Source organism: Lutra lutra, chromosome X (assembly GCF_902655055.1).
Source record: "Lutra lutra chromosome X, mLutLut1.2, whole genome shotgun sequence".
Classification (NCBI taxonomy): domain Eukaryota; kingdom Metazoa; phylum Chordata; class Mammalia; order Carnivora; family Mustelidae; genus Lutra; species Lutra lutra.
Genome location: NC_062296.1, coordinates 25,023,734 through 25,045,279, shown reverse-complemented (window position 1 = coordinate 25,045,279; position 21,546 = coordinate 25,023,734). Strand labels below are relative to the sequence as shown.

Sequence of the window (21,546 nt, the reverse complement as noted above, 5' to 3'; positions counted from 1 at the left end):
GGGGCCGGTAGTTCACTCGCCCTCGGATCTCTGCTGTAAAAACTGAGCGGCAGGGACCAGGCATGCGCAGCATCTTCGGGCGCATTGTGATGGGAACTGCTTCGAGTCTCTACAAAGACTCCGGAGTAACCGCTAACCGCCCCCCCAAGACCCCCCCTTCTTTAAGATAGACACACAAAGAGGCAATGCAGCTTTTCTTTCTTTCTTTTTTTCTTTCTCTCTTTCTCTCTTTCTTTCTTTTTTTTTTTAAAGGGCCAGTTGTCGCTTGAAAGGCTAGCCAAGTGAAGGCTAGTGTATTTCTATCGATCCCATCCCCGGTGTTGACAAACGCCAGCACCGAAGCTTTGCAGTCCGGGGCTGCAGTTTGCAGTGGAGCTAAGCGGTGTGCGGCTTTAATTCCACGTCAGATCAACTTTGATCAATATCCCCCTACCGGCCCAATTGGAAGAGCCCAATTCACAGGCGCTGAGCCTTTTCGCTCTTTCCTTCTTTTTTCCCCTCTTTAGACCCACCATCTTCTGGGGGAAGAAAAGTCTAGGATTTTCTTTATAATTTCTTTCTGTCTCTCTCTTTTGTTTCTTTGGGGGTTTTGTTTGTTTGTTTTGTTTCTCGGTGTTTCATCTTTTTTGTTTTGTTCGGTGTTTTAGGTTTTTATTCTCTCTCTCTCATTCTCTCTCACGTAGTGATAGGGAGAGAGATCGCTTTGGCGAACGGAGCTTGCAGCCAATGAACCCGCCTTCCAGATTGGTGTGAAGACAGAAGTGAGGTGGGGGGCGGGGAGGGGGTGTGAGAGAGCCGGGAGAGGGAGCAAGGAAGGGAGAGAGAGATTGAGAGAGAGAGAGAGAGAGAGAGAGGAGGCGGTGGAGGAGGAGGACTAGTGTGGGGTGGAAAGGAAGAGTGAGCGAGAGCAAGTTGAGGGGAGGGGGTGTAAGAGCCGGCGAATTCTTTTTCTTTTTCTATTATTATTTTGACGACTCCTGAGTTGCGCCCATGCTCTTGTCAGCTTCGTTTTAGGCGTAGCATGGCCAGGCAGAAGAAAATGGGGCAAAACGTGCTCCGGGCGGTCTTCTTATTAGTCCTGGGGCTTTTGGGTCATTCTCACGGAGGATTCCCCAACACCATCAGCATAGGTAAGCGTGAGCAAGCAGCCAGTCGGGCCGGGCTCCCCTGAGCCCGAGACCACTGCCCCGGCGGGGCTAGTGCGGCCGCGGTTCCCCACTCTGCATGGCCTCGGGAGGGGATCGGGGTTGGGGACCGGGGATGAGGACCGGGCAGGAGCCGCGGGGACCTGAGCCCCAGGGGCCCGGCTGGTCTGTGGAGCGGCGGGGACAGTAGAGGGGTCTCCTGAGGCTGGGGGATGGGAGCGGTGGGCTGCAGGGGTTTCCGATTAGAGCGGAGCAGGGGAGGCATGCGGGAGGCCGGGAGGCTGCAAAGGGGCGAAGAGTCGCGGGTTTTCGGCTCGCTGCTCTGGACTTTGCCATGGCGTGCGTGCCGCGGCTGGAAGTTGTCCCAGGGTGATGCCGCCTGTCTGGCCGCGCCAGGGCGCCCCGTCCCGCGTGTCCCTCTGCCGGAGACCGGCTAGAGCTGGGGGGGCTGGAAGCCCACCCTGGATCCCCCAGACCCGGGCGGCAGCCGGGGTCGGTGGCGGACGGGGTAGGACGCGGGGGTGAGGCAGGGAGCCATGCGAGCGAGCCGGCGGGCAGGCGACGAAGTCACGCAGACCATGAATTCATGAATTGCCGCTGTGTCTGTCTGGAGCCCGGCTCCCGGGCGCTGGGAGAGAGTTCTCTCAGCTTCTGTCTTGTATTTAAAAGTCGAGAAGTTAGAATCGTTGCCGTTACCGAACCAAACCCCCATAGCGTCCGGCGTGGGGGGTGGATGGCTACCGGGAATAAGAAGGGGCAGCAGGGGGAATGGAATTGTTTTTCTTCCCAACCCTTCCCTTTGCGCCAGGAGAAGATGATCCAGCTTGTGGAGATGGGCGTCGGGGAGACGGGAGTGGGGGGAGGAGTAGGGGGAAGAGAAGTGGAGAGGAAGCTACTGCCTGAGAAAGAACCAAGTCCCGCGCTTGCTTCCATCGTCCTACCCGAAAGCAACCGCCTCTTCCCCCTCTCGCCTTTCCCCCTTGTCTCTGGCCTCTTCTCTTCCTCTTCAGTGAAGAGGAAAACCAGGTTTCTCTTGGCCAAAATTTGAGTTCGCAAGAGTCTAGAAAGACACACAGGTTGAAAATCAATAATCACGGCACACCGCGGTGCCATTGAAATATGTCCCCTATCTGTAATGCTCCCCAATTACTACCCGGTCCTAGGGGAGAACACGAACCAAATGTCGGTTCCTTTTGCTTATAGGTGGACTTTTCATGAGAAACACGGTGCAGGAGCACAGCGCTTTCCGCTTTGCCGTGCAGTTATACAACACCAACCAGAACACCACAGAGAAGCCCTTCCATTTGAATTACCACGTAGATCACTTGGATTCTTCCAATAGTTTTTCTGTGACTAATGCTTGTAAGTAGATCTGCTTTTCCTCCCTTTGGGACTTTCGGGACCTCACCTGAATTTTGCTTGTGGGACTTGGGGTCTGCGTGTGTGCTGGAGACATTTCAGGGGCTCTCATCAATCCGGGTTTCATGCGACATTAATCAACTCTGTAGGTTCCCGCTGAGGGACTTAAGGCACTGCACAAAACTCTATTGTGAATAATGTTAGATGCAAAAGTTTTATTTCCCTCCTTGCTAAACTGGCGTTCCCTCCCCCACACCCCCTCTTTGGGCTGGGGACAAAAAACAGCATGGTTGTTCAGGGAAATTTTTTCAGATGGGATGAAAAAAAAAGAAACCTCTTGATTGAGTCAGTTCAGGATGTACATTACTTGACTGTTAAAGCTCATGCCTGGCTGTAGGAATGAGCTGAATTTGACAATCACCAAATATATAGGAGCCAAATATGAGAAATTCTGCAAACAAGTGACCTTGAGGCACAGATCAGACTGGGTTTCTTGGCCTCTTTCTGTCCTATAATATCACCTTTCTTACCAAGAGAGCTCTGATGGGAACTGATAAGACTACAAACTCATTATAAGTGATGAATGCCTGGCAAACTGAAGAGAAGGGAGAAGATGGTGCTTGAGTTACTATCAGGGTAGCTATTTCTGCTATTCCTAGTATTGTTCACCCCCCACTTCTTAAGGACCACACAGTTCTTAAAGCGAAAGGTGGAGGGGGGTGGGGAGGCTTGCAGCAAAAAACCCTAAATATCAAAAAGGATGAATTTCATCAGCCCCAAAGCCATTTCTGAAATACCTATTTGTGCTCTGTGATTGTTCCTCTGGAAAGGGGACATTTTGAGAAGCAAAACCATGGGAACCCAAATGACCAATAGTCTGTTGGACACAGGTTTTTCTTGAACGGAATGTTTTATGAGAAAGACTGGTAATTCTTCATCTAAGCTGATTTTACTAAAAGTTTTCACAACAATGAAGCTGATGATGGCCTAAATATGTTTTGATTTTACGGCTGGTGTAGTTTGGCATTTGGGGTTTTTAATTTTATTTCAAAGGAGAAATGATATTTATGTTTCTTTGAGGTAAACTTTGTATGTAACTTTCTTCAATGCTTCTGCTTCAAAGGATATGTGACTTCCGAAAATTCTTGAAAGGGTCACCAAGGACACAGGTTCCTTGGATTTGAAGGCTTAGGTCAAGGGGATGGGGTGAAGTACTTTGCAAGAAATGTGACACTTTAGCAGGTTTAAGAAAATTTTAGCTGAAGGTACAGATCCTTATATGAACATGTTCTGAGATACTCTGTATTTGACATTCATTGGCTTTCCGACATTGACAAAAATAGGAACTTATTAATTCCAGCTAAGTGTGAAAGTTACAAAATGTCTGTCTATACTTTGCATCTTATTTCAGTAATCCCAGCCTGTCGCTACAGCACTTACAACACACATCTGACTCTTAATCCTGCAGCACTGTGATCTTGTCAAGAAGCTGAATCTCAAATGCAGCTTCCTAAGTATCAATTAGAACAGATTTAAAACCAAATACATAAAACTAGCAGGATTTATTCATAATAATGAATAATATTTATTTCAACTCACTTTAGTATCTTTCCACTGATGAGAACTGGGATAAGAATGCCAATTAACTTCTTAGGAATGACTGATTTCCAGGGTCTTTGGTCCTGTTTTTCTGTGGTCAAATTGGATTGACACCCACCTGCTGAGGGCCATCGGAACCCTACCAAGTAGTAAGAAGTAAATGGTCCTTGCCTTGTGAAAAGCTCAGGCTTGAGAACAATTGAGGCAATAAGTCGTTCATATTGGTGTTGAGTTGCCTTAATGTCTTAACCTCGCAGGGCAATAAAGGAACAAGCATGGGAAAGGAAAAGAAATTGATCAGTTCCCATACCCTCAATCCACAGCACTTGTGTTTAAAAGCTTACAAGGCTAGGTTATGTCTGAGGGCTTGAAAACGTAGGATAATGGGTGTGGCTCACTAGGCAACAAGAAAGACAAAACAAAAAAGTGACCTTGCTTTTAGTTATACCAAATACACATGTACACACACAAAGACACACACAGGAGAAATATCCAGAAACCAGCGATGTGTACCCAGCTGCCTGTTGCACTCTCAGACTTCACAGCTCAGAAGACAGAGGAAGAAAGCTACCATCTTCTCTGGTCCCTGAAACAGTTCCTCTCTGAATGTCACAATCATTGAATGGGGGCCAGATCCCAAAGCTGTCTCCGGGCAGCTGCTGCTTAGAAGCTTAGCATGAGAAAGATGACGAGTCCAACCACAGTCTGATAGTCTCTGAATGCAGAAAACAAGCGTTTCTAGGGTCCATGGGAGCCCTGGAGGTGTAGCTCATCCTACCCGCACTCCCCCCATCCCCCGCCTTAATTGTTCTTTTTCCCAGAGAAATAGAGGTCATATATCTCAGATGCTGGCGTAGCAATACTAGTTCAGAACTGAAGCCTAGCGGGTGATCCCAGGTTCCATTCTTCCAAGTGATTCCACTGTTGTGCAGAGAAGAAACCCCTGGATCTTCTCTCCTGCCCCTTCCTGGAGACCTAGGGAGAACTGGAGGAAACCCCTTATAAGTCCAAATCTGGTCACCCACCTCTCCTCTGTAAGTTCAGTATGGAACAGAAAGGCAAAAATTAAAGAAACTTTTCCCTGTTTCCATTCAGAATTCCTAGTTTCAGCCCATCCTAGCCCTAGAATTGATTTCTTCCGGTGATATTCCCTGCATCCCCGAGTCCTTGGGCCGGCTCACACTTTCCAGGGCTTAGGTATGCAGGTAAATAAACTCCTAAAGAATAAACAAAGGGTAATGCTTTCTGTGTGTGTCCTTGCTCCACATCCCCTCCCCCAGTGTATTCAGAAGGTTATTTAAAGACTCTTCTTCATCAGCAACCATTTTTTTTTTCCTGCACAACCCCCAAGAGGTTTACTTAAGACAGACTCCAACTTCATTCTGTGTCTTAAGAGGCCAATAAAAAGTCTCTTTGGCTTTGAAACGTGGATCATTTGGGATCTCAGTTCAGAGGTGAATTGAAGTTTATCGAAGATACTCAACTGATTTGGAGCACATGTTCCCATTTCATAGGAATTAATTGAGCTTGCTGTCTGACTTTTCAGTTTAGCCAGATGACCCCAGAAAGGAGGATGATATGAATGTTATAGTTTCAGGATGCGTGCGTTCACACACACACACACAACTAGTGTGTATAAAAAGAGATGTACACACAGGTTTTTAAGTTCCATGTCCGTTCTTGAAAAAACCCACCTGATCATCCTTGGGCTTTGGGGGTTGTGGAAACAAGAGGGAGGGCTGGGTCTCATTTACGTGGCTTTGCTGCTCTGGTTCCTCGGGAACCGCCTCGGGTTCCCTTGAAGTCCCCTCCCGTGTCTTGCTGCTGTGCACTTGTAGTGCACTCCACACTACATCGCCCCAGCCTCTGCAGTGTCAGCTCATTAGCACACAGATCTCATATTCCCTCTCCGCACTGTCATTGCAAAAATTGCTGTTGTACACCTTTACAGCCAACAAATGTGCTCGTGGATTACGCACGGTTTGCAAGAAGCAAGGAAAAGGCAAATGTAACCTTAAAGGTTATTCACCATGGAATTGTGCTCTAAATGCGTTGGCTTAAATAAAAATCTGTTGATGGAGGCGCAGTAGTGATGGTGGGACTTAGGAGCACAGTCTCTAATGTAGCCCCCGGCAAAATCCCTTTGGCTGCCTAAATCTAACTCATCAGCTGCACATTTTTATTCCATTAATTTTTTTTTCGAGCCCCGTGAAGTATACCTGCCTGCCGAGAGCACGCTCCTTTTATAACTGAGCGCATTTCACTACCAAGTGTACTGAGCTGAGACAGGTTTCTGTCTCTTTGCCCACAGAGTCACAGTCTAATTATCTAATTATTCTAATTGCCAGGATCCATTTAACAGTTGAGGTCCATTTGGGAAGGAACCATCTCCCCTGCTCGGCTTCTCTGTTCTTTGGTGGGTTTAGTTTTGTTTTCGTGTTGGTCTTTTTCACATAGTCTTTGGACCAGGGTGAAGACCTGCAGTGTCACTGCTCCTGCCCTCAAAGGGATCTGCGGATCTGCGTCTTGCTAACCAATGTCGACTGCTCCAGCTCCACCTCCCACCCCCAGCTCCCCATATTTGTGCCTCTGCTGCTGTCCCTCTCCTCTGTCTGCTGGCCAGTATTCAATAAGCTCCCTGGCTTAGCTCACTTCTTGGACCCTCTGGCCAGCTGGCTTAACCCACTGAAGCACGAAGAGGTCGCCTCCGTGGTGCCAGTCAAAGACTTAAGTCACCTTCTCACAAGGTTTATTGTGGTTTTTTTTAATCTATTTTTTATGTGGAGAGGAGGGAGGAAGGTGATGCTGTTCATTTGGGCCATAAAAATAGATGGCAATCAGCAGGCTGTAAAGGTGAGCTTCTAGCAAAGTGTACTGCCTCCCCTAGAAGGCGGCTTCTTGTTGATCTACTAAGTGGGGACTGGGAGGGAAGGGTTTGAGGGGAAGGAACAAAGAAAACTATTGTTCTCTTTCTAAGCTTAGAGCCAAATTAGCCACGGTTTTTCTTCCTCTCGGCAATTTTAACTTTTTCCCCCTAAAATGAGACTAGTTTTCCACCCCCCCCACTTCGACCTCTATCCGAGGTTTCTGTAATTCTGCCTTTTCTTCTCTACTCCCTAAGATGGAATGAGAATAGTGGGGATTGGTTGAGATTTTTATGCTCTTGTTTGGGCTTGTGGTGGATTTATTTTGAAATGTTATTATGAGGGGGTAGTCAGAGATGATTGGCTGATTTGATTTTAAGAGACTGGAAAATAAATAAGGCTCCAGAGGCTTTGTTGTTAGTCTTCCTTTGTAAATAAGAGAATTGTCATTTTTATACAGTGGGTTAAAGTATTAATAGCATGGATTTTCAGAGAGGGCCAGAATTTGAGAAGAGAGAATTTGTAACTTTGGGGGAGTAAACATGCTTATTAGGATGATTCGCTTTGAACTCTTCAGATTGAGACGGCAAACAGATTTGAAGGACCTTTCACAAAACTTTCTACCTTCTCTGCAGGTCAGGAATATTATCTGCATACCTTACCTGCTCTGTTAAAAGAAATCACATTTTGACTTTGTTCCTTTGGCTTTGATACTTCGGGTCTAAGTAGATAAAATGTCCGCAGGAGGGTGCAATTAAAACCCTAGGTGGGGGCGATGGGTGTTCTTCAGCAGGAGTGTGGGAGTTGTGCAGACGCAAAAGGAACTCCCTCCCTGCTTGGGAAATGTCTGGGCTCCAGACGTAGAGCTACAAATAGCCTCAGCCTGTGTGTGGGATGAGCCTTGAGCTAGGGCAGCAGCCCCCCAAAAAGGGTCAGTACTTGGCAAAAGGTGAACACAAGCAGAATGTGTCCTCTTTCACACTTCTACTTCTTTTCTTGCCATAATTCCCTCCTCTGGCTCTGCCTGACCAGCCCACGGCCTTCTCCTTGTCTCTGAGTGGCCCCTTCTCTGGTATTCTATCCACAATAAACTTACCCTCTGTTCTCTGCTCTGGACTTTTCTGCTTCTTCTCTGTCAGAATATCCCTGTTCTTGATCTATCCTCTTGAGGGCCTGCACTCTACTTTAGGGGTGACAGCATTTTATCTAATACAGGAATCTAGCCAAAAGTGGCTATTAAGGAGTTTTTATACCTAATGGGAATATTTGCTTTAAAACCAGAGACTGCGGGAACCATAATGCCTCAGTTTCAAGGAAGGAAAGATACGTAAGTGGGTGTGTTTCTGGACATGATGCACAGAGTGGCTGTTCGCTCTACCCAAAGCAAAGATCAGCTGGCCCTGGTCAGCAAAGATCAGCAGGCCAAAGTAAAAAGTTACCTGTGCATGGGACGTTCAGTGTAAGTACACCTAAGGCACAGGGCAAGTGCAGTTTCACCAGGTCAAAGTTTGTGGTAATTTGGGGAGTAGCCACAGTTCCCAGGGATTCATTTTATGCAGGAGGTAAATACGCATGACTTTTTTTTTTTAATGTCAACCATACCTCAATTAAATGGTCTAAACAAGTGTAAACTTTTCATATATGCTACCAAAAGGAAAAAAGAAGAGGCTGTTGTAGAATTGGAAGGTGCCTCCATGGGCATTGGCAGGAGATACACCAGCATGGGACAGAGGTCATAGGAGGGGAGTAAGGTGGTGAGGAAGCTGAAAAGTCTTGTCCGAAAGTGTTCTTTCCCTGGGCTGGCATGTAGAATGCAAGGATTAAAAGGCAGCATTCCCCCTTCACAGACACTAAATGGTAGCTCTGGAGGGCTAAGGAGAGGAAACAGAGCTGGCAAGGACCCTTTCACCCTATGGCACATAGTTCAGTCTAGAACAGCACCTTTCAACATTTTATGGCCACACCAATCACCCAGGAATCTTGTGAAAATGAAGTTCCTGATTCAGTAGGCCTGCAGTAGTGTCCAAGAATTTGCATCTCTAGCAAACTCCAAGGTGATGCCAATGCTGCTGGTACTCAAACCGCTTTGAGTAAAATGAGTCCAGAGCAGGGAGACCGTGATTACCAAAGAAAAAGACTCTCCCAGACAAGTTCTTAACCCATCTGTACCTCTGTGCCTTCCGAAGAAGGTTCTGTAAGAGACACGTTTGGCTCATTCTCACTCAAGGATGTCCCGATCACATTCCCAGCAACCCTGTGCCCAGTTCAGCCATGTCTGTAGGTGGCATGATTAGATGTCTGATGAGAGCTTCTACTTGCTTTCTGTAGGGATTTGGAAGAGACTGGAAGGCAGGCTGAGAGAGGAGGTAGCTCATGAGCCCAGATGACAGAGTCTTGGCTTCTTGCCATACCCCAAAGTGTCCCTTTTAGAAACAACCTGCCCGAGAGAGTTAAGGTTGGCATGCAGTAGCAACTGCCTTTCCACTTTGCTTCTCTGGGTCAACGCATGCCAGAAGGAGGCATGTAGCATCTGCTCCTCAGCTTTCTGACCTCCCTTAGACAGGGTGAGAATCAAGAAGTACAACACAACTCAAACTCTGTCTGGTTCCCTAATAACCTGAAAAATCCACTCCATTTTCAAGGCTGGTGCCAAGAACACGTTGTAAGGTAGAGGGGAGGGAAGAGAAGTAATGTCACTCTCAAACATATCTGAGCTGAAGACTGCTCCAGAAAAATCATTAGAAGCTTACCCAGTGTCATTTGAGGACTGCCAATGGCACCCTACTACCCTAAATATTGCCCCTTTACAGTGGTCTGCCATTAGTCTGAAATTCCACAAATGTATTTATTTGTGTTATGGCACTTCAAGGCCTGTGCTAAAAAGCAAGGATACCATCTGAAAGTGAATGAGTTATATCCCTATCAACCATTAAGATTTCAACCAGAATTCTTTGACCAGGTTACCCCCTATTACCTTGCAGAATCCTTAGAAGAGTTTTCCAAGACAGGTAAGTGCCCCCAAATAAGGCACCTTCCTAAGAAAGTGGGGACACTGAATGGATGGTGGGCAGTCAGTGGGGACTGGTAGACTCTTGAGGATGAGGCAGAGTCCCTCAGCTATTTGGCAAAATTTGACTTTCTCTGTGGATAAATTCTGGGGGTTTCTTCACTAAGATTTTAGTTGCCTTTAACCCTTCAAGTCACACCATATTGGTAGTAGTGAGTGTATCCTCTCTGCCATGCATGGTTGTTTGCTGCAACAGATGATCTCAGCCTCTAGATTCCCCCACAATTACTGTGGGATATTTTCAGAAGTAAAACCAGTTTGTGATGAGGGATGGTGAGGATTTTTTAAACCTTTTTAAAAATATTGCAATCAAAACCAGTTCCCTTTCAATTATCCATGATTGGCTCATGTACCTTGCCAATTACTTATTGCAGCAGGGGCCTCATTCTTGCAGCTGCCTAGAAAGGGATCAGGCTGCCAGCAACGATGGAGACAGGAAGGGACAGGACCCAGCATGCACAGGAGTAATTGTACGGATGTGGGTGTGGGTCTCTGTGTTGGGGAACACCTCTACACATTTAAAGTAGAAAGGCTGCCAACATCTCCAGTCAGCTGGACTGTTGCAGGGTCGCAAATATTCTTATATTTCATTGTTATCTCCAAAGCTATTTATTGGTTAGTTTAAAACAGTATTTCTTGAATTGGACTGCTTCAATCAAAATCACTAGAGATGTTTGTTAAACATATGATTTCCTAGGTCACACTCCAGATGTCTTAAGTCAGAAAATATAAGGGTATGTCTTTTTTTTTTTTTTTAAACAAGCTCTATGGGAGATTCTAATGCACACTCACTTTGGGAATCACGAGTTTACTTAGCCCTCATACTGCAAACAAAGATCTATGGATTCAGCTTGAACATTTGTTGAGCACCCACTAAGCTCCAGGCATTGTACCAGGCACTTTCACATATGTGATTTCTGTAAGCAAGTGAGGTGTTTTGGCGCATGCGAGCATTAGTGAATGGCTCTCAGGTTGGAAATCCAAGGCTTGAGAGAATAAAGACTAGCCTCAAGTCACAGTCTCTGAGGTAAACAAAGTAAAACTCCTCTTTGCAATGGTAAATAGAGACAAGGCAATGATTTTATTTTTGAGTTCTCTTCTTTGCTTGTTAGCTAATGATTGGTCCTTAGCCATGCTCTAAACTAGATGGAATGGCAAATGCCAACCCATTTGTTCAAAAACAGATGCACTGCTGTTACTTTATATGGTGCCATCCTTGCTATCAACAAAGGCTGAAATAATATTGACCGTCATTCATTGAACCTGTACTGTGAGGAGGACATGACTCTAAGCCTTCTAAATGCCTTATCTCGTGGAATCAGCCCAATATTGCTAGAAAGGAGGTACTCTCATCTTCATTTTCCAAAAGAGGAATCAGAGGTGGCTCAAAACATATATAAGCAACTAGCTCCAAGTCACACAGCTGGCTAATTAGCAAGGCCAGGATTCTAGCTGAGATATTCCTGCCTCTAGAGCCTGGACTCAATTTCAAGTGGGGTTGAAGTCTCCAATATGTCAGTTGGGCCAGGTGTGGAGTGGTGGGGCCTGAGGCCATCTGGAGAATCCAAGCCCCTCAGCTGAAGACACCTCAAATCCATTTTTTAAAAAACCACTGTGGGATGATCAAAACATCTGCAACAGGCCTTGAGGAAGGTGTGAATCTCTGTCCTCTGCACTGCACTATCCCCCTTCCTCTAGCAGCTAAGTTACTAGTTGAGGGAGGTTCTGTTAACTCGTAGTTAAAAGTACTGAAAAGATCAGAAAATTTCTTCTGCACCAAAGAACTATTTGGCCTTCCTCTTCGTGTGCCATCAAGGGTCCTCAGTATGCCAGAACTTTCTCCCCTTGGTGCACACACTTACGGTCCTGTGTACATACATTGTATAGCCAGTGGACTTTCATGGTTAACTAACCATGACTAACCTTTCTCCCAGCGATGCCGAGGCATGAGGCATGCTGCAAGAGCAGAACACTGGCACAGGGTCATTAACAAGTGCTCAGCAGGTCAGAAGAGTTACTACCAGGGGTTGCTGTAGGGGAAACTGCTTAGATTCTGGTAATTGCAAATCCCAGGTCCACAAATGGGAGACCACTGGGTCAACTACGGCTCTGCCAATATTCACCCAGGGTGGGAGCTTCCCATATACCCCAAGACAGAGGCTTACTAACTTTAGACCTGGGCCCAAAATAGAGATGTATAGTTAGTTTTGTGGAGCTGTGTAAACTGACCTAAGCCAATTTGATCATTCAAATGATTGGGTATGTTTTGTTGGATATCGGTAGCTTGCCATTGTTAAAGTGAGGACTATAGGTCTTCTCCCCATAATCTCACCATCAGATTGAAAAGTAAGCCTCAGACAAAATACTGTTTCTCATTAAAATAATAGCAAGCAAGCATAAAAATAATTGGACAAACTGTTCTGTAGGCTCAGTCAAGTCCAGCAGCCTTTCCTTTTAGGTGCTCCAACAGCAGCTTACATGAAGGTTCACTTGGGGCAGACAATATTCTAGTGGCAGGTAACCAAGAATCCTCATTAGTGTCTGCCCACAGGACTATTTACAAATTAAGCCTAGGGCACCAGTTCTAAGGGATAACACTCTAGAGCTTATTAGATCCTTATATCTTCTTTCTGTTAGTTTGGGAACTCCTCTACCATATTTCTAACCAATCAACATATATTGAACACTACTGAGGTCACCAATGAGAAATTTAATGTTAATTTTAAAAGCCTTTGGTGTTCATTAGAGATAAAGATACCTGAAGTGCTTGTACCACCACTTCTTGGTCAAAATTTGTAAATGCTAGATAATCACTCTTGCTCTGTATATTTCCCAGTAAGGAAACTGGACCCGCCCCCCATCCCCCACCAGGGTGTAGATTCAAACTAAATAACCCACATCTATACCACACAATTTATGTCGAAGATTTATAAAGTAAATTACAGAAAATATAACATTTGAAATACCATGTTTCTTATGGCCTTGGAAAGCAATATAAACTGTAGGGGGAGTAGGGGTGTGGTGAAGTGAACATGGAGTCTGATTAAGAGGTCTACCTGAATGACCTCGGCAAGTCACTCTGTTCTCCCTGTTGAAGTTTTTATCTTTACTAAAATGGGAAAGTTCTTTGGATGATCTCTAAGGAGGCTTTCATTTTTGACATCTACCATTCCCTCTTGTCTAATCCCTACCACCTCCTCTTCTAGTAACAGTCTCACTTCATTTCTTACTGAGGAAAGACCATCCAAAACGAAGCCCCTCAAATTCTTTGTCTACATCTAGAAACTTCTCTTTATATCGATGTATTCTCTGGCTCTACAAGACCATGAGCAAACAATTAAATCCTTGAAACCAATGGACAGGGCTTCTAGCCAGTTGTGGTTTATCCTGGCTTGCATCTCACCTCTTCTACTTATGAGCTGTGAGAGCTTGGGACAAGTTTACTTAACTTCATTGTGCCTCAGATTTCCCAATTATAAAGTGGGGATAATAATAGTCTTCACCTCATAGGGTTGTGGAGAATTTCAAAACGAGACAATTTGCAGATCCACACAAAGCACTGAGAATAGTGCCTGGCACATATTGGATATTATTATTATCAACATAATCATTAGTTTAAAATCCTCTGAGCTTTTTGTCCTAAAAACAGAAACCTCATTTCATTTGAAAAGTAAAATCTCTTGTCACTTTAGGGACCAGATTTCCTTCCTGAACAGCTGCCCTCTGAGACTTTCTATAGTACTCATCTCTTCCCTGAGCTCAAGATTCTTTTTTCCTGCCAAGAAAACCATCACAGCACCCTTTCAGATCACCAGCCCACCACCATGACCTTCTATATCCCTCAGCCATGCATCCAAATTCACCCATCCAGTTTGTCTCTTGGGAACGTCAACTACTCAGATACACTGTGTGGTCAAAGAACTCAGAGATGCAATTTTCTGTATCATCTAAGGACTACGGGATCAAGGGAAGACCTCGAGTCTTCTCTCCCAAATAAATGGTCTTCTTAATCCCTAAGTCCAACTACTTCCAATCACAAAAATGAATCATCCTTTCTGTTCTTTTGTGACAAGCCATTATGCAAACAATACACAAGCAGTCCCCCTGACTTCCCAAAGGCTCAGGAGGCATCCACGTGTCTCTCTGATAGTTGATTCAGAAGAAAACAGTTGGGCTAAGCTCCCAGGAGACTGGCTCTTCAGCCAGGCCCTGGAGCTTCTCTTAGACATGGGGCTGCTTGCTGAGGAATGCAAGGAAAAGCAACAAGGAAATGCTCCAGAGCTTCCAGGAGGAAGCCCCTTCATTTCCTTGGACACCGCTGGCCCATTAGGGAGGGAGATTTCTCCATGGGTCCCAGAGACAAGAGCCCAGGAACCTGAGAAGACAGGCACTCCGTGCTGCCCTTTCTTTTCTAAAGCAGGCAGTGCCCTGGCACACACACATTGCATTCATTTCCCTAGTCCTTCCCACTGCCTGGTGATACTGAGCATTTGCTAATCCTTTTAGGCTCTTGCCATCCAGATGATGAGGGCTCAGTAGAGACCCACTTCTGGCACATCTCTGAGTCCAGTCAACCCGTTGAGTAAATATCACAGTCTCTTCCAAGAGTTCAGTCTACTTTGTGCAAGGGTTCCTAACAGTGTCCTTTGACCTCCTGGTTTCTGTCAGTCCCAACTCTTCCTGTCACCCATTTTTCCCTCTGCTGCCTGTAGATCTGGAGACTGTGAGGATTGAAAGACAATGAGGAAAGTTGAACTTGCCCTTGGGCAGAGAGACCCAGAGCTGCCAAGCTCTGTGTACACTCACAGCTGGTTCTTAGGTCCTACACTTAATTCTCTGGAGACAGGAGCTGCTGTTTCTCCTACTTAGTTTGGGAGCAACTAGAGGACAAAGGATGACTCCAAATTAGACTGCCTGCATTTGAATCTTGGCTCTTTTACTAGTCATGTGACCTGGGGCAAATGATCTCTCTGAGCCCGGATTTCTCATCTGAAGAATGAAGATGAATATAATAGTAACTGACTTGTAAAGTGGCTGTGAAGATTGACTCAGATCATCCATTTGAAATATGTAACGTCACTCCTGGCATATAGCAAGCATTCACTAAATGGTAACTGTCATTAACATGGAGTGCTGGGGCAGTTGGTAAGTGGAGGAGAGGAATAGAATTAGTCAAAACCAAACTGGAAGAGATTCTTCCCATCTCTGGCCATCCCTCAAGCCCTCCAAACAAAAGTGTGTACCCTCTGTGAGTCTGTAGCTGAAACCAAGCCAGATGGGGTCACTTGAGTACTCACAATGCTGCCTCAAGCATAAGGGATTTGCTTTAGGACCTAGCAAAGGAGAAGGAATTGACTTGATGACCCCACAAGCCAACACATACACACCACTAGGTTCAATCATGCCACTGTTCAGTGGGATTATCTAAAAGGACATGCTCCCTTCTGATTTTTTTTAATCTGAACTAGATATGCTTGGGGAAAGGTAGCATGGATAGTAATAAGATAACCTTGGTACTTGCTCACTCGAAGGAAAGAACAACTTTCCATCAAATGTAAAGTCTATTTTGATGTGTGGAGAGTGGGAGAGTGGAAAAGTAGATTCTGGAATCTCCACTTAGACAAGGAAAAATGTGGTGCCAGTTGAGCTCTCCTAGCTATGATTTTTCTGAGTTCTTTTAATTAAGGGTGATATGTGGATGGAAGTTGAGAGTATATCAGTTTGAGTGGATGGATTTTCTTCTTTTGATGTTGCTTGCCTAAGTCAGACCAAAAATAGCAAAAGAAGGAGATATGGAAAAGGTTAAAAGAGAAATTTTGCTAATGTGATTTTCCAGCATTTCAGCCTCCTTCTTTCCCCAGAGCAAAGGTTAACTAGCTAATTCCACAAGCACAGACTCACTAGAAAGGATCCTGCTGAGGACCACAGGGCCATGCAATCCTTTTCCTACCTCCTCTTCCTTTGTATTCTGGAGCTGATCTGCCAGCATGGTGTCTTCAGCAGTCCCAAACCTGGGTGATGACCAAAAGCAGGTTTTTTTCCCTTCCTACCCCAGGGTGCCCTTGCTCTGCCTGTATCACCTCTTCTTCTCATTTCCTATCCAACCCAACTGCTATGTGGCCTCAAGGGATCACTGATCTATTTTCCCTCTCAGATGAGGAAATTGAGGAACAGAGAGGCTAAGTCATATTCTCAGAGTCACACAGCCAATGGATGTCTAAATAAAGATTATAGTGCGGGTCTTCTTCTTGGCACTTCTCTATGTTGTCTTCCCAACATAATCCTTTTTATTTTAACTTCCACTGTGACATCATGATGTTATGTATGAAAATAATGACAGCCTTGTCTTTTATAAGTGACAGAGGAAGAATAAATCCACAGCTAGTGAATTAGAAATGAAGGAAAGCATGAGTTTCATGGGCCACACGTAATGGTGTCTTCTATTTAGTGCCTCCAATGTTAACCTGTCATCTTACCATCCTCTGATTTATAGTCATGAATGAGACAAACAAAGTTTTGAAGGCCAGTTAGAGATAGAGCAAGTAGTTCTACTCCAACTACCTCTTTTGTGGATAACAATAGTGAGGCCAGGGAAGGGGCAGAGGTTTGCCAGAGTTGATACATGGCAGCTCCCTAGCGGCAGAAGCAAGCTGAGGGTTTAGATGGCCGGATTCCCAGAGTGGGCTCTTTCTTATCACGGTGTGCAACCTTACCTGCAGAGTGTTGTACTAAAGCAACACCACAAGTTTTATTATGTTCCCATTTGCTGGTATCTTTCTTTTTTCTCTTAATTGTTTTATATATATGTCATAATACCCCAACTAGATTTTTAAAACATAGGATATTTTGTTATGATTATAGAAGTCATAATGGTAAATTAATGCATGCTCATTGTAAAAAACACACACACACACACACTTCAAAAATATAGCTAAGAAAAACCATCCATGTAAAGTTAAAAATCGCCCCAAATTTTGGGGTTTTATCATATGCAAAGATGTGCATCCTGCCTTTTTACTTTATATTATATAGGGAACATTTTTCCAGAGTCCTTAAATGTTGTCTAAAAATTTTGGTTTTTTGGGCGCCTGGGTGGCTCAGTGGGTTGAGCCGCTGCCTTCGGCTCAGGTCATGATCTCAGGGTCCTGGGATCGAGTCCCGCATCGGGCTCTCTGCTCAGTGGGGAGCCTGCTTCCCTCTCTCTCTCTCTCTCTGCCTGCCTCTCCGTCTGCTTGTGAGCTCTCTCTGTCAAATAAATAAATAAAATCTTTAAAAAAAAAATAAAAAAAAATAAAAATTTTGGTTTTTTAATATCTATAAATTACTCTGTCATATAGTGTCACTTTATGGCATATATATGCCATGATTTTATATAACCATTACCCAATTTTATGCATTTAGCCAGATTCCCAATTCACTGAGGTTTATAATTATGCCTTTGCCTCCTGAAATATCTCCATCCTAGCACAGGTCTGAATGCACAGCAAATACTTAATAAATACTTGCTGACTGATAAGTTGCCTTGGCCTTTCTGGAGTGATCATTATTCCTCCCCCAGATAGGGCAGCCAAGGCCAGAGCTTGACCTTCCATCCTATCTTAAGGTACATGTTAAATAGCTCAAGACAGACTATATAGCAATGGTAACTATGATCTGAAGTCAGACTGTCTGGGCTCAAATCATGGACCCTTTACTTTCTGGTAGTACAGCCACAGATGAAGTACTTAACCCCTCCAAGCCTCAGTTTTTCTGTCTGACAAATGGGGAAAATAGTATCTACCTCCTAAGGTGGAGGTAAAAATTAAACAAGAAAATATAAAGAAAGTACCTGATATATAGTAAGCACTCAACAAATGTTAGTCACAATTATGAATATTACATCTGTCAAAGGAATAAAGCACCAGACTCAGAGTCAGAATGCCCTGGTTCTTTGTTCCGTCTCTGCTCTTAGGTAGCCCTATGGCCTTGAGAAAGTCAGTTTACTTATCTAGGTCATAGTTTCTTCATCTACAAAATGGGAATACTAATTACTGAGCTGGGTACCTTACAGGGAGTTTATGAAGATCAAATGATAGAATGAATGTGAAAGTGTTTTGAAAACCATGAAGTAAAGTACGATTGCAAAGTATGTAAGTCAGATGTCACATTGGATTATTGTCAGGCCTAGAGATGCAGAAGGTGCAGTAGACTAGGAGGAATATATTGAGCCTAGAGAGAGGTTTCCAGAACTAAAGCTCCGCTATTGGAAATATAGACTATTACAGACAGGTGGGACTTTATAAATCACCTAGCCTGACATTTGAATGTTATGCAGAAGAGAAAGGTTGCAGAGAAGAGAGAGCTTGAGATCACAGAGCCAGTCACAGAATTGACACTAGAACTCAGGTCTCCAGATTTCCTAAGCAGAGTCCTAAAGAGATCACTGCAGCTCTTTATTTATTGGCCTTTCTCTCAAAGGAGATGAGGAAAAGATGTAGTTATTTGTGGAATCCATGTAGGTAGGAGCTGATTAATTGGAGTTCTGTTGCAAGGACAAGCCATATCTAGCAGAGCTCTGCTATATTTTTAAAATGCCAACCTCATTCCAGGGAAGGGAGAGTAAAGGGGCAGGAAGATGTTGGGGGTGGTCTCAGTCAGGTGGGGTGAGTGTGCCCTCAGACTTGGCCAGATTCCCAAGGGACTTCCGTTGTTCCCAGAAATGACCGCTGCAGCAGATGGCCTTTCTTTGATTGTTAATATTTATCTTTGCAGTCGGTTGTGTGTTTCTGGAGAACTTGGTAAAGCAGATGAAATTGCCAGTTGCTTGAAAATACAATTGCCAATTGTTGGAATGAAGTAAATTGATTACGGCCAGAGGTTCATTCATTTTGCCCTGGCATGCATATGGCCGATGTCAAGCAAGAGCTGCATCACTGATGGCAGCTCAGATATCACTGCAGCCCCTGAATTATATCCCTCCAGGTACTCAGTAAATATATGTGTTGGATACTTTCATCTTTACACTATTTTAGCTGAGATGAGAGCACATAAATTCTTCCATCTGACAACCTTTTCAAGTTCAACACCAACAGAAGGTTATTTTAAAAAGAAACAAGAAAGGGGTTTTTCAATAGAAAACTCCAAAGGTGACTAAAAACGCTATCCAACAAGGCATCCCGTTAAGAAATGTTGTGTGAAATGTGTCAATATGATGAACCTGAAAGAGGTCTCACTATTCTTAGCTCCAGACTTGTGGCTGCCTTACCCAGCTGTCCCTGTGGCCTGGACAGAGTCCCTCAAGGTTCACCCTCTGCCCCCAATTCTGAAGCGCCCCCCTTCCTCCTTCAGCTGAAGAAGACCTTGCTACTAGAGGCGACTTGCTGTCACCTTGTCCTCTGCATGGCCCCTGCAGAGAGGGACTCCCTGCCTTAGCGGGAGGGGAGGAAAAACCCGTTAGAATGTTCTCTATCATGCTACAGAGATCACTGGTTGCCTCAAATGAGGCAGTGAGGGCAAGCCAAAATCAGCCCTCTTGCATCTGCAGGAAGTGGCCATCATCTGAAATCAACAAGATGGATAGAATGGTTAAAGGACCTTGTTCCCCAAGCCCTGTCCTGTAGAATGAATGAGGGGCTCCCCCTGGAAGCTGGAAAGGAGCCAATTTTGGGCAAGCCTTCTTTTCCAAGTGGGAAGTAAACATACTGAACCCTTTGCCCAGAGCTGATGCTGGCTAAGAAGTCTCTGATGCAGTCAGAGAAGTTTCAATCCATTCATGCTGTTTGGGGACATCTTTACTCTCTGAGCTCAAAATTGGTATGGATAACTGGGTCCTCTGACAGCCTCACTGAATAAGTCCTGAAGACATGGTCTTAGGACTGTGATCATGTGTTCCACTTTAGCCAAAAAAAAAAAAAAAAAAGATGGTCTATTTAGAGGTGGTTTGCTCAAACTGAGTTGCTGAAGTCTCTGGTTTGTTCGGAGTTCTGTTCTTACACATTTATAAGGGAGGTGATACGTTATGGAAGATACAACCTTGCCCTTGCCGTGCCACTGTAAACTAGCCATATGACTGTCCTTCTCCATGCCTCCCCTTTTCCCATTTGTAAAATAGACCAAGTGACCCCAAAGGTCCTTTCTAGCTTCAAATCTGTTCAAATGATATGAGAAAGTTCCCTTGGAGAGTTTGGGGATTCTTTGTACCTTTCTTTGCCTTCCCTTGATCAGGAGTTCAGGCCCTTCATTATGCTCAGAGGATGTCCCAGACTCCACCAAGACGTCCCACTCAAGATCTGCTTCCACAGCAGAATTTATATTTCATGGCCTGTTCCTCTACTCCCCCAAATCCCCTGCTATCTTATATGGAGATAGAACTGGTTCTCTATGGGAGGTTGGCTTTGTTTAGTGCAGTAGGCAAGTTTGGACTCCAAATATTAGAGGCAGCATTGTGTGGACCCTAAAGGTTGAGCTGACCTGGGTTAGAACACAGAGCCTGCCACTTCCAGCTGTGTGACCTTCAGCAAGTTACCTAAACACTCTGTATCTCCATTTGCTTCTGTGAAAGGACAGTCACAAACCAGCCTCCCTTCTAGAGTGACAATGAGGACTGATTGGGAGAATTCACATCAAAGGCTCAATGTAATGCCTGGCACACAGTAAATGCTGCCACCAGTGGGCATACTTCTCTACTCTTCACTAAACAGAATTGAGCTAAAAATCAGAACAGCTAAATCAATCAATATTGAGCTAATGATCAAGACAGTCATTTTTAAGAGTGGCGAGTCATTGAACTTCATTTTGGCCCCAATAAGAGCATATTCACAATTCAGTCTGGAAACTACAGAAGCCAAGAAGAGAGTTATTTCTGGTGGCATTTGGGTTACTCTCTAAATCACACTGCTTGGTTGGATGCTACTTTCACTCCCCTGTGGAGCCAGCCCAGCCTGTGGGGATCCTATAGGGAGGCTGAGAGAGGCAGGATCCAAAAGATAATGCCTTGACATGGCTCATCCAGTCATAGTTCTGACCAATATGTCCGCTACCTGTTGAGGGCGTGAAGTTAAACTGTGTGGTGAGAACAGGGCCCCTGCAGTCGTCTCTAGCTCCTCCCTTGTTGGGTTCTCACTGAGTGAGCAGTGGAGACGTTAGGGGCAAAGAGAGAAGCTCAGCTTCAGTGTGCTCAGCTGGAAGTTGGCAGGTTGAGCCCAAACTCACTCTTGAGACAGGAGAAAGTGCCTTTTGGAGATAAAAATAACAAGACAAAGCTGAGCTGGAATGGCATCAAAGTTGATGAAATTGCAAGAAAGGTTAGTAAAGGATCATTACTTTACTCCACAAGTCCTGTGTTCTGCTGCATGGGTGTGTGTTTGGGGTTGTGGGGGGAATGAAAAGAGCTAGCATGGAGACTCAGCTTCTCTTGGCAAATCCAGTTGACCAGAATGTCCGCTTTGACTTCGGGTCCCCATAGCTCATCTTGCACAGGTTACCGAAAGATAGTTTCTCTTCTTAGCCTTTTCTGAATGAGAAGCCCTCCATC

General features: G+C 44.9%; 1 protein-coding gene across 6 annotated transcripts in view; it reads left to right on the top strand.

The window, feature by feature from the left end:
* The first annotated feature begins 363 nt into the window (after positions 1–363).
* Positions 364–21,546, top strand: part of GRIA3 (glutamate ionotropic receptor AMPA type subunit 3) — a 286,960-nt gene continuing 265,777 nt past the window's right edge. For 3 of the 6 annotated variants that reach the window (XM_047716292.1, XM_047716298.1, XM_047716293.1), the window contains exons 1-2: positions 810–1,130; positions 2,349–2,507. In XM_047716292.1, coding sequence (XP_047572248.1) covers positions 1,022–1,130; positions 2,349–2,507 — 268 coding nt within the window. In that variant the 5' untranslated portion in view covers positions 810–1,021. Of the gene's footprint in view, positions 383–617; positions 767–809; positions 1,131–2,348; positions 2,508–21,546 lie in introns of those variants that run through there. The other 3 variants (XM_047716296.1, XM_047716295.1, XM_047716294.1) reach the window with 3 other exon arrangements.